Source organism: Triplophysa rosa, linkage group LG11 (genome assembly GCF_024868665.1).
Source record: "Triplophysa rosa linkage group LG11, Trosa_1v2, whole genome shotgun sequence".
Classification (NCBI taxonomy): Eukaryota; Metazoa; Chordata; class Actinopteri; order Cypriniformes; family Nemacheilidae; genus Triplophysa; species Triplophysa rosa.
Window position 1 is genome coordinate 21247672 of NC_079900.1, and position 15355 is coordinate 21263026.

Consider the following 15355-nt stretch of genomic DNA (forward strand, 5'->3'; position numbering starts at 1 on the left):
TGTAACCTTACGAATGTAGGAAACACTGTGTCAAGCCAACATTCAGCAGTTGTGTTGATTTACTTGTCTAGTTATATTTGTACTGCGATTAATAATGGAAAAGGTCAGTATACTGTAGGTTTTTAGTTGTCTTTAATAATGTACTGGAAGGTTGTGTATGTCTGCGTAACATAAAACAGACTCATCTCTACTGGAGCTATATGTCTATTAATAGTGAAAGATAAACTACACACTTTACAATTTATTTAGTCACCATTTTTGGTATCATAATTAATCAAAAAAACACAAACGCATGTTTTAAGTCTACAGGCCTTCAGTTTGTCAGGCTGGCCATCACCTCGCCTACTCAGCAAACTTGTTACACAACGCATTGCAGAAAAACTAGAAAGCACCCATTGTGATGAACAAAGCTGTCAACACCATGAGCGCATTGCGTACAGTGCAGTGTCATCGGTTATAACAGGAGCCCCCCATCACTCGCTTGCGATGACAATGAGGTGTATGCTGAAACACAGACACTGTCATAAATTTAGAAAAAAATAGGGAATACTCTACATATACACAATACATTTAGCCATAGAGGATCTCTTGTGATGTGATGTAATAACACATAGAAACCTGCATGCAGTTTTTTTTTAACAAATTAAATATAAATGTGTCTTTTATTAAGACATGTGACATTATGTTTACAAGTGATTAAACCAAATTGCCTGTTCGTGACATTTGAATGTCATTTCTTACCTTAAAACCGAAACTAAACGGCGTTTCCTCGCGGAAGGTCTGCATTCAGTAAAAACGAGCTAATAAAATATTTCAAATTCACATTTCATGTCCAGTTTTTTTCTCATGTGGCAAGTAGCCGTGTAATAAGTGGGATAATGTACAAAAAGCTGGCTGTTATCGCGAAATAACCCCCTTCAATACAAGACACGCCGCTTCACGTCAGGTCCTGATCACATTGTCAGGGCTTATTTCTGAGATAACAACCGGCTGCCTGTACATTATCCCTTACATAACGAACCTGCAAATGTCGTGACTGGCCAATCAGAATCAAGCATTCCAACGAGCCGTGTAATAACATACTTTATTGTATCAATATACTTTTATGGCATTGCTATTCTTTTTTATTGTTCACACCAGTACAATAGTCCATTGTTTGATTATCATTGGTCATGGGTTCGATCCCAGGGATTGCACATAGTCAGAAACAAATGTATAGTACAATGCAATGTAAGTCGCTTTGGATAAAAGCGTCTGCCAAATGCATAAAAAAGCACTTTAAGATGCAGCATAATATGAGCTGTAGAAGTATTGTACTTGTTAATTGATGTTAAACATATTATTAGATTCTTTTAAATAATTGTAGTTAACTAATATTACCAAGTAACTTATAATATAAAGTGTTACAAAACACATTTGCCTGCGGTCGCAAAACTCTGGTCTGTTAATAGTTCCCAGAATATCAAAATCTTCTAAATCCTTTTCATACTTGGCTCCTAAACTTTGGAATAACCTCCCCAGCCACGTTCAGGATTCAGACACTCGATCAGTTTAAAACTAGACTAAAAATGAATCTCTTTAATATAGCTTTCACCTACTCACTGATAACACTGTTAACTCACCGTAAGCAGTATGCTGCAATATAGTTAGCCTGTCAGAACCAAACACACACACACATCGATCATAATGTTTCACTATCTTACACTGTCTGTGAGCGGCCTCTGCGCTAATATCAGTTTTTGCTTTTCATGTCCCGTCCTCGGGTTCCCGAGGACATCAGAGGTCGTCAGTCCAAGCTCCGGTTCTGGTCTGATGCTCTTCCCAAACCAGCCAGACGCTCGTGATGATGGGCAATTCACCTGATGACAACTACAGCCACAACCATACAGTCATCCAGAACCAGAATAATATTGGACAGACCTAAATATATATTTTTTCTATCCTCACTAGTGAAGTTTTGGTTCCTTGCCACCGATGCCACTGGCTTACTCACTGGGAGACTGCTGATTTAGTTTAATCCATAAATATATACAACTTGCGTTTAACAACACACATGCACGTTAACATATTTTAACAAATATATTCTTTCCACACGTTTTGGTATTATTGCAAATTGTTCTGTTATATTGTAATTTTATCAGTCCTGATAACAATGTTTATAATAATATACTTCGACTGAATAATTTACAGTTTCTGACAATCCACTGACGTCAGTGTATAGCATAGATAAAAACTTGCAATAATACCATGTATCTTAATACTGTATATTCTCTTTCATTTTTTCCCCTAGTATTATTTTTATTTAAAAAAATATTATGATGTATGTAATATTGCTTCGCAACAATGAAAATTGTGAATAGCGCTATTGTCATGTAACGCTTGTTGCCAAGTATGCACCAGAGAACAAGGAGTAGTCAAGAGAGTCTTTTAATAATCCAACAAACAAAGACTCACAAACAGAACAGGCTATGAATTCTGTGGAGGTGATGAAGTGATGGCTGGCAGGTGTGTTTATTACAGATCTGGTGCAGGTGATGAGCAGTGGGGAATTCTGGGAGATGTAGTGCACTGGAGATGACTCATGACAGGGGAACCATGACAGTTCTCCTCCCTCCTGACAAGGCGCGTCCTCGCGCCGTTGATGGGGGACAGAGACAGACGAGAAAGAGCAGAAGAAATAGGCGGAGGTTCCAGAGGCGGTCGGTTGGCCGGTTGGAGGGAGAACTGAGAAGTTGACAACCCAGGCCACAGCAAAGACTGCGCTCCATGGCGGCAGCGCTATAGGGAGGAGCCAGGGCGAGATGGGATGGGCCACCACCATGGGGATGACCAAAGACGGCGACGATGGAGTTGGAACCCACTGCGCAGCCGAAGAGCCGAGGGGGTGAAGAGATGCCGAGGAACCTGGCGGCCGTGACGTAGCCACAGTGATGATCGCCCGAGATGACAGTGGGGATCCAAAGGGCAGAGGATGAGCTGGAGCCACCAAGGGAGGAGGCGGAGCCTGAGGGAGGGCCGAGCATGCTGTAGGCGAAGGGGTGGAGGGCTGGAGAGCAGCAGATGGCCAGCAAGTCCACAGCGGAGGTGTGACGAGGACTGACCCAGGTGTAGCCGACTGACCGAGGGAACCTGGTGACGCCGAATGGCCGAATGTCCATGCTGGAGTCGAGGGTCTGAGGAGTGTAGGCGCAGGAGTCAGGACGACGGGACGAGGTGGAAAGGAGCCATCCGAGGCTAGAGGTGGAGCCACTGGTTCCTGACATCCAGGAGGCGGCGGCTCCCGGCAGGCCCGATGTGGAGCCCCACCACTGAGAGAGGGAGACATGGAGGGACTGAAGGGAGACGATGATGACTGGACAGTGAGAATGGATGAGGACTGGGTAAAACAGAGGGCATAAACAAAACGTCTTTTCGAGAGGTGGAGGGAGAGGGAGGCTGGGCGGGACCAGCGGTTCATGCAGGGGCAGACAATACAGATCTGGTGCAGGTGATGAGCAGTGGGGAATTCTGGGAGATGTAGTGCACTGGAGATGACTGATGACAGGGGAACCATGACAGCTATATAAATAAAATTGATTTGAATTAATAATTTGAATACCTATCCTTATGTTGTTCTAAAGCCATTTTATTTCATTTCATTCATGAAACAACAAAAAAAAAGGTAGGCAGAATGTCCCAGCTGCTGTTTTTTCCTACAATGAAAGTGGATGGTGATTTATACTGCATAAAATTACCATAAGAATAATAAAAGTCAGAAGAAATGAGTGCATATAGCTTGTGTGCTATAAGATTTGAAAAATTATGAAATATTTTTCATAATTGGACCGTTTACGGAAGTTGTGCCACTCGGCGGCCATGTTTGCAACCCCCCTGGGCAGCTATTTACGTATATATCAATAACTAAACATGACATGAACCATATCATAACTTTGGTTTGCAAAGTTTAAATTGCGCTAAAAATCACCCTTTTCAAGGTCGCCTCATCTACTGCGCCTGCGCACAGGCTGGCAAGCGCCTCTCGAGAGCCCCGCCCCAGAGAATCGTCGGTCTTTACTGATTGACGATTGGCTCATTTTACTGGAAGGCGGGACTTCCTACGCTACAGCGGCCATATTGAGTGATGCATTCCTCACCATTCATTGTAACGGCAGTGGCGATTCTGTTTATTTTTATGTCTTTGCTTTAATTCACTGAGCTATCAATTTTTATTCACTTCTTTACTTTTGTCTTTTGGAGCTTTCTATAAATTACTATCTACTTTCCTTGGATGCCAAACAGAAGCTCAGCTATTATGACTACAATCCCTTTTTCTTTGTGGGTCAGGTTTTCTATTTTTCTTTTATGAACTATTGACTGTTATTAACATTATAATTTTCTGATATGGCATCACAAGTTTATGGGTTTTACTTTATTTAATGCATGATGAATTAAATACCGTTTTTCATTGCTTCCGTTTCAAAAGCATGACTCCTGGGGATGCTCTTGGCCAGTTCATTCCTCAATATTGAAAGGGGTTCTTAAGTATGACTGCAGAGAGATGAGCGTAACAGACTTTTTGCCTCCCGGCATTCACTGAGTACTCTGGCGTCACTTTCATTTGGATGCAGAAAACCGTTGCCTTGGATTCACATACAGCAGAAATAAGAGACAGACCATATTTGCATGATTTATTCACTTCTATTTACTGTCATGCTAAATGATGCCGTTCTTCTCAGATTTGTGTTGGAAAGAGGGGTTGTTGTGTTTGCAGACAAACACAGGAGCTCTTGATCTTTGATCCCATGTGGTGACAAAAATTTCCCTATTTTTTTAAAACAATGTTTTGCACTGTGCCCTTTATTAGAGTCCACCGCTTGCACTTATTACAAAGTAACCACATCCACCTCACCTTTAACACAGAAGCAGGGCTGATTTATCTCGGCACTAGAAATCGAATAACGTCAGTAATTTGTCTTCCGAGCATAACGAGAGCTAAAGCAGTCCTCACAGTATCATAAAGCGCACAAAATACACACCATGTGCACAAATAACAGACACCACAAAACAAAGTCATTACAAATCTCAACAGGCATAAAGCGATATCTACATATTCAACAATTATAAATTAACAATTGTACAAATTGCCACACACAGTTATCTGCCATAATCATCATCATGATCATCAAGCGTTCGACGATCCAAAGAAAATAATATAAATGTGCATTTTTATGCACACAAATGCCACAATATGGGGCATCAGCTGCTCATAGACATTAAAAGTGAAGTGTGTAATGTCTGCGCCATTAGTATAAAATAATCCTCCATCTTCCATTACTCTGTAATATTCCGCTGGGGCTTCTCTGTCTTTGTCTATGGCCATACAAAACTTTGTGGAGCTGTGGAAAATGATCTCCTGACAAAGAGATGGTCACAAAATGGTGTAGGTACAACATCTACCTGCAAATCTTGAAGCCTGGTTCAGACAGACGTGCTCCAGAACTCAAACGCTTTTATGTCGAGACAATTTGGGGTAATTTGGTTCCTCTGTTGATACAGAAATGATACACTTCACCTTTAAACCGCCACAAACTCATTTCAGTGTTGCCGGCTGGTATTCACAAAGCAAATATATCCTGAACTCAGCGTGAAGACATCCTCTGAGCGAGGAAGCATTTTGATCGATGTCCGTAGATGTAATTTGTTCAACATTTTCTCATTGCTATCTGGCCCCGTTTCTCAAGGATCCTCCCACACTTCCCAGACGTCTTTCAAAGTTGTATGCCAAAAATATTTTAATGTGTACTAGGACTAGATAATACTGACTGCTGAGCACATTAACAGGAACATCATTTGAGCACCAGCTTGTGGGATTCTGACATACTACTATAATGCATCGACTCATCAAAAACCTTTTACATGTGAATGTATTTGGCGTTGAACATGTTTTCTTTGAAGAGAGCAGATCATCTTGATAAATAGTGGAACATTAATGTAACATACTTGATATTCAAATTTACATCTATCTGAAGTCTATATGTGACCAGTGGGTTTTGCACTCGACTTACATTGTTTTGTATAATCACCAATGTTTGATCATTTCTTACCTTCTTGCCTCTGCAAAAATTTGTAAAGTCAATAATTTTGTCAAACTTAACATCGAAACAGCTTTACTTGTTACCCAAAAAACATCCATTGTTTTTCCAAAAAGACAATAACATGAAGACCACGACCATGTTAAAAAGACCAGCATTGCTGGTCAACAGTATATGTTGTTTTTTGAGATAGTCCCCAACATTGGATGCTGTTGTGCTGGTGTCATTAAGTAACTAGCTTAACCAGCAAATAGTTTTTGACCATCTCTAGAAAAGTCAAAGAATGACCTTGACCAGTACATGGCTATGCTGGTCCATCATCTAGACCAGAACCACGTAAAAACACAAATCCATGCTGGTCCTCACTGCTCTTTTAAGCAGAGATCTCTTCTTTAATATTCCACCCGTCGAGAGACGATGGTTGTAGGTGTTTGGTTGTGATGGTTCCTTTGGACCCTGCATGCTTTTCTGTGTATTTATCACACATATATCAATATCACAGACAGCTTTAAAAGACTAGAGGTAAGACTCCGTTCATCTGTTTTTCAACATTTGTGCAAACCTTTAAGATCACCGGGACAACTGAGCACCATTTGATGCGTTGGACAGCTGTCCATCTTGAGTTGCCTATTGAGCTTCAGAGAGGGCAATAAAGGTGCTGTCACATTCTCACACGGATGACACACAAACACACACAAACGCACACCTCTCACGCCATCTAGGACCGATACATAAGGGTCTTGCCTAAAACGCTTCTTCAGCTCACAGGTTGCTCTCCGCTTTGCCCTGCGAGACGCTCGAACACTGTAATCTGTCCGCTACTGCTGTGTCCTCTGTTATTGAACTGCAGGTGGAGCCATCTTGTGGCGGGGAGGTGAACGGCAGGCATCCCTGTTTACTGCTTACGCCATTCTGACTGTTGGACACGAGTGCCTGCTTCTCTTCTGGACTGCAGAGGCGAGAGGTTGTGTGAGGATGGACCAGGATGCTGCCGCTCTTCATCTGAAGGGTCTGGCTGTAGGTATGGCGGTACTCTTCCTCGATGTCCCTCCCAAGCTTCCAACGTCTCCACTTCTTCAGAATCTCAGACTGAACCTGGCCAAACAAAAAGATGGACAGATCAGTTGGGAAACAACTATTCGGAAGTTGTTAACGTGTTAAAGGTAGTGACGGTAACCTCTTTGTTGACAAAGCAGTATAAGATGGCTACCAGCAGCCCCTGTGAACAAATCAGATCAGAATAAGCAAACCTGTTAAGCACCACAATCAGATGGACGTTCAAGTTTAAAGGCGTTTCGTGGTGAAACATGCACATGTCATCAAGTCAAAAGACACAAAATTACTTATCAGCGAGGCACCATGTTTGAATTTAGCACTCTGATCTGTTTGTTTAAATTGATAAATGATACATTGGTAGACTATACACTAAAGGGGCTTATTCTGCGATAACAGCCGGATGTCTGGAATGCCGCAATTGGCCAATCAGAATCAAGTATTCCAGAGTGCAGCATAATAATGATCGCTAAATAAAATCTTCTCAGATGATGGCTTCACAACACCCTTATATTCTTTCTTGTCATAAAATTAGGAGAATGTTGATTCTTCTTATAACCATATACAGCGAATTTTGAAGTAACTGTTTGTTGTCTTCGTGTTTTCACAAATCCATAATGAAACTCAGATTTTCAGATAAACGATGTTTTAAAATGCCTAACACTGTCTATTATGTTATTTGCCTTGACACTGTAAAAATAAAAAATAAATACTTTTTGTAACTCTGACCTGGAAGGAGTTAAAGAAGAGGTCAATGAAGAGTTTGGTGAGGCGCAGGGGTAGAGCACCGTGTGAGGTAGACTCATCAGTAACAAAGGAAAACAGGACCGAATGGATCCCCAGTAACGGAATCAGGGTGAGGGTGGACTTAGCAAGCCTGAAAATTACAGATTGGAACGTGAAACAATACAAACACAACATTGTGCAAATGCGTTACACTTAAATAAAAAAAATGCTAATTCTGTCATCATTACACTCGGCTATATGCTGCTCCAAACCTGTATGAGTTTCTGTAAAACATAAAATATGTTTGAAAGAATGTTCGCGCTGTTTTTTGTCTATACAACAAAAGTAAATGAAAGTAAACAAATAAATACATGTAAAAAAGGATAGATAATTTTTTCTAAAGAAAAAATCTTTGTTTGAGGACGATTTGGGGAACTTCAATCCATAACTTTTTGCGCTTAAAAAATAACAAAAATGTTACAGTACAGATTCACAAAGGAAAGCTTTCTAAAAGTGATTTATTTGAGGTGTTGGATTTAAGTGGACATAAAGTAACCTGCAAATTTATGACATGGAAGAGCGAGAAAATGATGACAGAATTTTTATTTCTGGGTGAACAAACCCCAAACCATATATCTGCAAGACACCCACCGGAACTTGTAGTCAGAATATCTCATTTGGTGCGCCCTCAGTTTGGACACAAGGATCTTTATGATGTGTATGAAGATGAAGAAGTTAATCTGGACACAGAGGAGAAGAAAATAAGGCCCTGGTTAAGACCATCATGTCATATTAGAAGGACAAAAGTGACACAGCCCTTTCCTCACAGCTCAACAAATAACTGGAGACTCAAATGAGAGGCTGTGGCGGTAATGACCGTGGGGAAGGAAGTGAGCGGCGGCTGATGCTGTTGAACCGTCTCTAACCCTGAGAGAATTCAAACATAGGAATTCCTGCCAAATACAGCAACACTTGACATCACTGGACAGAAACATGACTGAACATCAGTAACTGCTCATCTGCACCTCTCACAATGTGCCCATTATGGAGACGTGGCAATTTTGTGCCTTTCGATGCAATCATGTGGAATTAGCAGATGAAGAGAGATGCTTTGAAATCGTGACGGCAGAACTTGTCAAAAATACACTTTGCAAACGCAAAGTAATTGGGTGTGACGATGAGAGCATGGATGGAAATTGCAGGGCGTAAAACTGAATGACATATTTAACCCTCTTGTGCATTTCTTTCAGGGTCAAGGCAACATCATCATTATCTATACATTACGGTGTGAGTGTCAGAGTCGGGAAACGTTCTAAATGTGGTTTATATCAAGAGATTGAAATAAGATGATTTGGCCACACGCCAATAGATGTTAAATTGGACTTTAACTTGAATAACAGGAAGAGTGTTCCTTTATTTACTTAATGTTGGAAGTAATTGACACATAAAACTAGTAAAGATTACCGTGTTGCATTTTTATAACCAGAGAAATACGCACACCAACCAAGTTGAACACCATTGGCTGTTCCCTGCACTTTTATGTGCACATGCACAGAGCATAAGCATCGATTCGGGGTTAAACCTGAGCTGAGAGAGAAAGTTGGGAACCAGCATCCTGAAACAACTTAAATTGCTCTGATCCGTAGTTGCACTCCTCACAGCATGTAGTTGCACGTTTTGCTTCATTTCAGTGGTCGTGTATGTGCAGCATATGTCCTGTCTAAAGTGCATTCATTTATCACTGTGGCAGATGGGAAAAATAAGGTGATCTCCCACCTCTACCGCACGAGTCTTCAGTGAACAGAATGTAAAAGTGCATGCTAATGGAATTGCCTTGTTCCCTTCAAAGATTCATTTAAAAACACTGAGCTGAGGAAGTCAAGCGCGTGAAGACATACAGTAACTGTATGAAAGCAAGAATGCATAAGAACTTCAAGTGTTTAAGGGTAGAGGTAACGTGATGTTACTGTACAGAAAAACAGCATTTTCAGTGTGGGACAGATAGGTAAAACTGAGAGAGGCAGATATTTGAGTCAGTCACTCACCACGACGGCCAGCAGGATTGGAGAACGAATGATCCACCAGTATTCCATGTGTATGTTCTGCACCCAGCATCTGACACACAGCAAGAGCCGAAACACATTACAGGAACGTTGATATTAACAAAACACACTTGGTACCTTAATGCATGCAAAAACTTGTTTGTTTGCATACACCCAACACCATAGAAGAAACAGCACACAAGGGCAGGATGACTTACAAGTACTGAATACTGCACAGTACACTGCATAGTGACTACACATTTTTATGCTGCATTGTTTACCAGGTTTGTCCCATGACCTTATCACATTTATATGGTTTCATTTAGGAAATGTACAATATTCTCAATTTGCAATATCCATAAAAAGTCACTTTAAGTATACGTTTTGAAGGGTTATTTAAGGGATGACAGGATTTACATTTTTTCGGGTTAGGGTTACTTTTTCTTTCAGGATTGAAAATGGAGTATTAACTCGGTAAATACACCACAAGTGAAGAAACCGTTTCCGAGTGAAACTGAATTTCTAATGAGAAAATTAGTGGGCGTGTCTTTCGTCTTTCTCTGCGATTTGATTGGTTGTACAAAAACAGCCGTTGCATTTTGAAATGGAACTGGCAGCGGACTGACAGTTGAAGGGGTGGAGTTAACGGATGCTCCGCCCAAGCCGCCTAACATACATCATTTAAGATGAATCGTCATTACAGGACTGAAGTGCATTTCCAGATCTTAACAGAAGATTATGAGGGTACACAAATAAAAAAATAAAAAATGACCCACATTTATAAACTATTTACAATAAACGCTGCAATATGTCATAAAAAAATAGGGATTGTAATTTTTTATTTCACTGGGACTTTAAAGACTGTGTTTAGACTAGTTTAATTTCTGGTGTTTAAGAGAAGTGTATAAGAGAGTTTGAATAACATCTTAATTTCTGTTATATGTAACATAACAGCATGTACATGTATATATGTGACCCTGGACAACAAATGGGTACATTTTTCAATCATCTGAAAGCTGAATAAATAAGGACAATATCTTGCTGAGATACAACTTTTTAAAACTGCGGAATCTGAGGGGGCAAAAAATCAAAATATTAAGAAAATCACCTTTAAAGTTGTATCAGAAGCTCTGTAGCGGGTCATTGCTAAGAAGAAAGAGGTTTGTTTTAACGCTCTCCTTTGGCTTACCTCTGTAATGACATTGTGGAGAGTAGATGAACATTAAAGCTGAAGTTCTAAGCTTTACATAGATACCAAACTTGAATGGGTTATTCTCAAAGAGCGGGCAACAGCGAGTGAAGTTTTTAGGTGTGTTTCTGGCCATTTTTGTAAGCAATTTTGATGCAGTCACTCACAAAAATAAAGTTTTGAAATATATACGGTAGGAAATTTATGGAACATGATCTTTACTTGATATCCTAATGAATTTTGGCATAAAAGAAAAAGTCGATCATTTTGACCTATACAATGTTTTGATGGCTATTGCCACAAATATTCCTGTGCTACTGGTTTTGTGGTCCAGGGTCACATATAACAACATATTTTAGCACATTAGCCTATATATAATGATAAGTAATACTGTAAATACTGCATAAAATTGAAAACATTATTTTGCACAGTTTGGCCAGTTTTCGTTGTCTGCAAATCCAAGTAAAACCAATATTTTAGCTATATGAAATTCTGAAGAAATATTGTAAGCAGAATAAAACAAAAGATAATTTTACCTAAACACATACAGCCTTGAACACAATTAAGAGACCATTTCAAATTTTCATTTAATCAGCATTTCTAGATGTATTATGATCATTCCTGTCCAGTGTCTATTGAATTACAATAACCTCAGGAGTGACAAAGTCATCCAACAGCAATGTGAAAGACTGACAGCATGACAAGACACATGAAAACTGTGATAAAAACTGAGGGTGTTTTTCTAAATACAAAAAAAATGTTACTGCTGTATTGCTTAAAAGTTAATACGAACTTGTTGTCTTTGCGGTATTTGAAGTCTGAAAAAATACAGAGCATCTTTTGTGTTATTTTCCCCTGTTTCTCCAGTTTTCATTTTCTGCAATTAAATGCAAATATAAACAATATTTTTATTTGAAATTTGAGAGAAACATTGTTAGTAATTCACAGAATGAAACAGAAAATCATTTTACCTTAACAGATATAAATAGGAAATTCAGAAAAAGTGAAAATAATTTTGAAATGGTCTCTTTCATTTCTTTCAGTGGCTGCATAAATAGAAAATTCAGAAATACTGGAAAAAATATAATTAATAAAAAAGGCACAAAAGCTGTCACCTGTCACATGATTTTCAAAAAGTACACTTTTGCACCCAAAGAGTGCATATTAGTACCTCAAAGGTACATATTAGTGCCAAATGCATACATATGTGTCCCTAAATGGTACATATTAGGACCTTCTAAAAGGGTACTGTCCCAGCCTGAGAGTCGTTCTTCTTGTTACTCCAGTAATTTCTCAGTAACAGCTTAAGCTGTCAGACATTCTTTTTCGGTTTAATAGGACACTTGGATGCACATTTTGATATAAACGAACAGAATTTATGAGTGAAGAGAGTTTTTTCACTAGGTCTTGGAACACTTCCTGGGTTTTCCATTCTTATTTACATACTTTCTGTTCTCTGTTAACCTGATGTAGATATGAACTGCCTAGAGCTAAATCACAGCTGTGCTGATGTACCCTTTCTGACTCATTTCAGACAAATAGATAAATATCAAGATATATTACAAAACATATTTGCTATTTCCACAAAATAGACGTGTGATATATGTGACACTGGACCACAAATCCAGTCATAAGTAGCACGGGAATATTTGTAGCAATACTATAGGGCAACAAAACACGATGGGTCAAAATGATCGATTTTGCTTTTATGCCAAAAATCATTAGGATATTAAGTAAACATCATGTTCCATGAAGATATTTTGTAAATTTCCTACTGCAAATATATTAAAATTCTATGCAGCAAAATTGTGAGCAATGTTTAGGATTAAATAAGGTTCTCTCATAATAGAACATGTATAATGCACTAATTTAAGAAACTAAATCTTCCCTCTCATGGGATTTATTAGGAGGCTACTGTAAACTATCTTGCAATAGATAACGGTGTAATTTATAGCAGTTATATATTGCAGCCAAATTCTAAAGCGTGGCTAAAATAGACTTATATAATGCGTAATCCAAGCAGGCCAAAGTTCAGTCATTAGAAGAAATTTACGCCTTGAAAGCCCTTCCAACAATAATAGAAGTTGAATGAATGATTCATATTTTACAGTGTGCTGTGCAGCACAGTGCAATGCATATAGTGCAGTATAAACAAAACCAAAGTACAGATGCATGTGTCATAAAATAACATACATCTGGATAGCATCAGAGTCTTCGCACAGAATTTTTTCAGCTAAAGGTAACTCGCGTTCACATATTATGCATTTGCTTTGTTTAAAACAAATGGAACAGTGACAAAGTGCTTCACATTGCCAACTTGCAAAGGCAAAAACACACAGACTTCATGACTACTGGCTTTCGTCAGTGCTACCGAACACATGCCGTGAACACACTCATCCCACGTGGCTTTAGACCCGTGGTGTTAATGTATATTGGTGGGTAGAACTTACTCTTCATTCTCGTACAAGTACTTGACGATAACCCACGGCAACACGAATATCAAGGGTGCTCCTGTGAGAAAGAGAGAGAGAGAGAGCTTGTGATGCGGAGCGTAGGCCATCTGTCACGCTCTGTTTGGACAAAACTCTTAAACCTTGTTAATGTGTTCAAAGCATATAAGCTGAGAAACTTGAAGCCCTCACCCCAGCCAATACACAGGTAGATGCCGAAGTAATTCCTCTCTGTTAAGACCGTGACCACCAGAAGGCTGTGCAGATAGATTCCCTCTACCAGCAGCCAATAGCTGTTAGCCAAGATGCTGTATTGCATCATTACCATGGCAACCCTGCAGCCAACGGCCGTCTGAAACACAAGGGCAAGTGATGTTGAATCACTGAAAGCTCCAGAAAAATGTAACCTGCCATCTCTATTTAAAGTATGGATGGTTAGGTATTTAACCCACATCCATCCAGTGTGGATTCCAAGACATATTCTTGGAGTTATTTTCATGTAATCATCTGTGATTTTTTTCTTAAGGGGTACACGACTATATATGAGGATGATGATGTTATAAATAAAGCCCATTCAAAATGTAGACAGCAGGTTATTGGACCTCGTTTTCAACCAGCCACTCCACCTCCAGCTCAGCGGTGATGTCCTGAGCAACATGGAAGGTGTCAGGTCTTTCCAACATGGCATCCTTGATGAGAATAGAAGAGGCTCGCAGGATGAAGGAGGCAAAGAGGTTCATGTGGACGTTGTTTCTCATGCAGTGCAGTTTCCTGAGAGGATCAAAGTGCGATCAATTAGAAACCAACAAACATTATGTACAAAGATGACACAAACAGATCCACAGATCCAAAAAGAGACGCGAAGCACGTTTTCAATTTACAATCTATACAAAAGGAATACGATTCCAAGTTAAATGTTACCTAAAGGCCACCAGGATACCCAACGCCAGCACCAAAGCCCCGAGAGACAGAGAATATCCGACGGTGTACATTGTCCGAAATTGACTGAGAATCCGTCCGTAGTGTTGCTACAAAAACACACAGACACACAGCTGACGTGGTGTTCTCATGAGACGGATAACGTTTCAAAACGTGTTTTATAGCTCTTTGTATCATGTACCATGTTGATTTGGCTGGGGTCACGTGACACACATTCACTGGCATTTCTCTGTTTACTCCACTGTCCTTCTGCATCACACTCCAGATACACCAGCCCATGTCGGACTGACACACGCACATGACAATAGTAAGAAGAAACTATACATTAGCTTTTTTATACATACTGTATCTCTCACATATCTCATGCTGGCCATATTTCACCCGCAAAATATATATTTTTCTCAAATAATCATTACCTTAATGTTTCATTTACATTTAACATGTTTATGTTTTTTTCTTTTTTAATAACAATTTAAATACATATGTCCATTTAAAAAAATCACAATTTCAATAATCTTTTCATTTTTTTCAATTACAGTCATGACTGCATTAAAGCGATAGTTCACCCACAAATGAAAATTCTGTGATCATTTATTCACCCTCTTGTCATTTTAAACCTGTATGACTTTCTTTTTTCTGAAAAACACAAACGACGATATTTTGAAGAATGTTGGTACCCATTCACATCATTTGTACGGGCACAAGACCAATGCAAGTCAATGGGAACCACCACTGTTCGGTAACCGACATTCATCAAAAACATCTTATTTTGTGTTCTGCAGAAGAAAGAAACTCATACAGTTTTGAAATGACAAGAGGGTGAATAAATGATGACAGAATGTTCATTTTTGGGTGAACTATCACTTTAATGTGCCTAATGCAAAA

At 39.4% G+C, this 15355-nt stretch overlaps 1 protein-coding gene across 2 annotated transcripts in view; it reads right to left on the reverse strand.

Annotated features, from left to right (window-relative positions):
• Positions 1–4667: 4667 nt before the first annotated feature.
• gcgra (glucagon receptor a) overlaps positions 4668–15355 on the reverse strand; it is a 50413-nt gene continuing 39725 nt past the window's right edge. Inside the window, exons 5-14 of one of the 2 annotated variants that reach the window (XM_057346921.1) lie at positions 14652–14755; positions 14453–14559; positions 14158–14302; positions 13724–13883; positions 13532–13592; positions 9896–9965; positions 8502–8590; positions 7854–8001; positions 7249–7290; positions 4668–7166 (exon numbers count right to left, since the gene is read on the reverse strand). In XM_057346921.1, coding sequence (XP_057202904.1) covers positions 6834–7166; positions 7249–7290; positions 7854–8001; positions 8502–8590; positions 9896–9965; positions 13532–13592; positions 13724–13883; positions 14158–14302; positions 14453–14559; positions 14652–14755 — 1259 coding nt within the window. In that variant the 3' untranslated portion in view covers positions 4668–6833. Of the gene's footprint in view, positions 7167–7248; positions 7291–7853; positions 8002–8501; positions 8591–9895; positions 9966–13531; positions 13593–13723; positions 13884–14133; positions 14303–14452; positions 14560–14651; positions 14756–15355 lie in introns of both variants that reach the window. The other variant, XM_057346920.1, reaches the window with a different exon arrangement.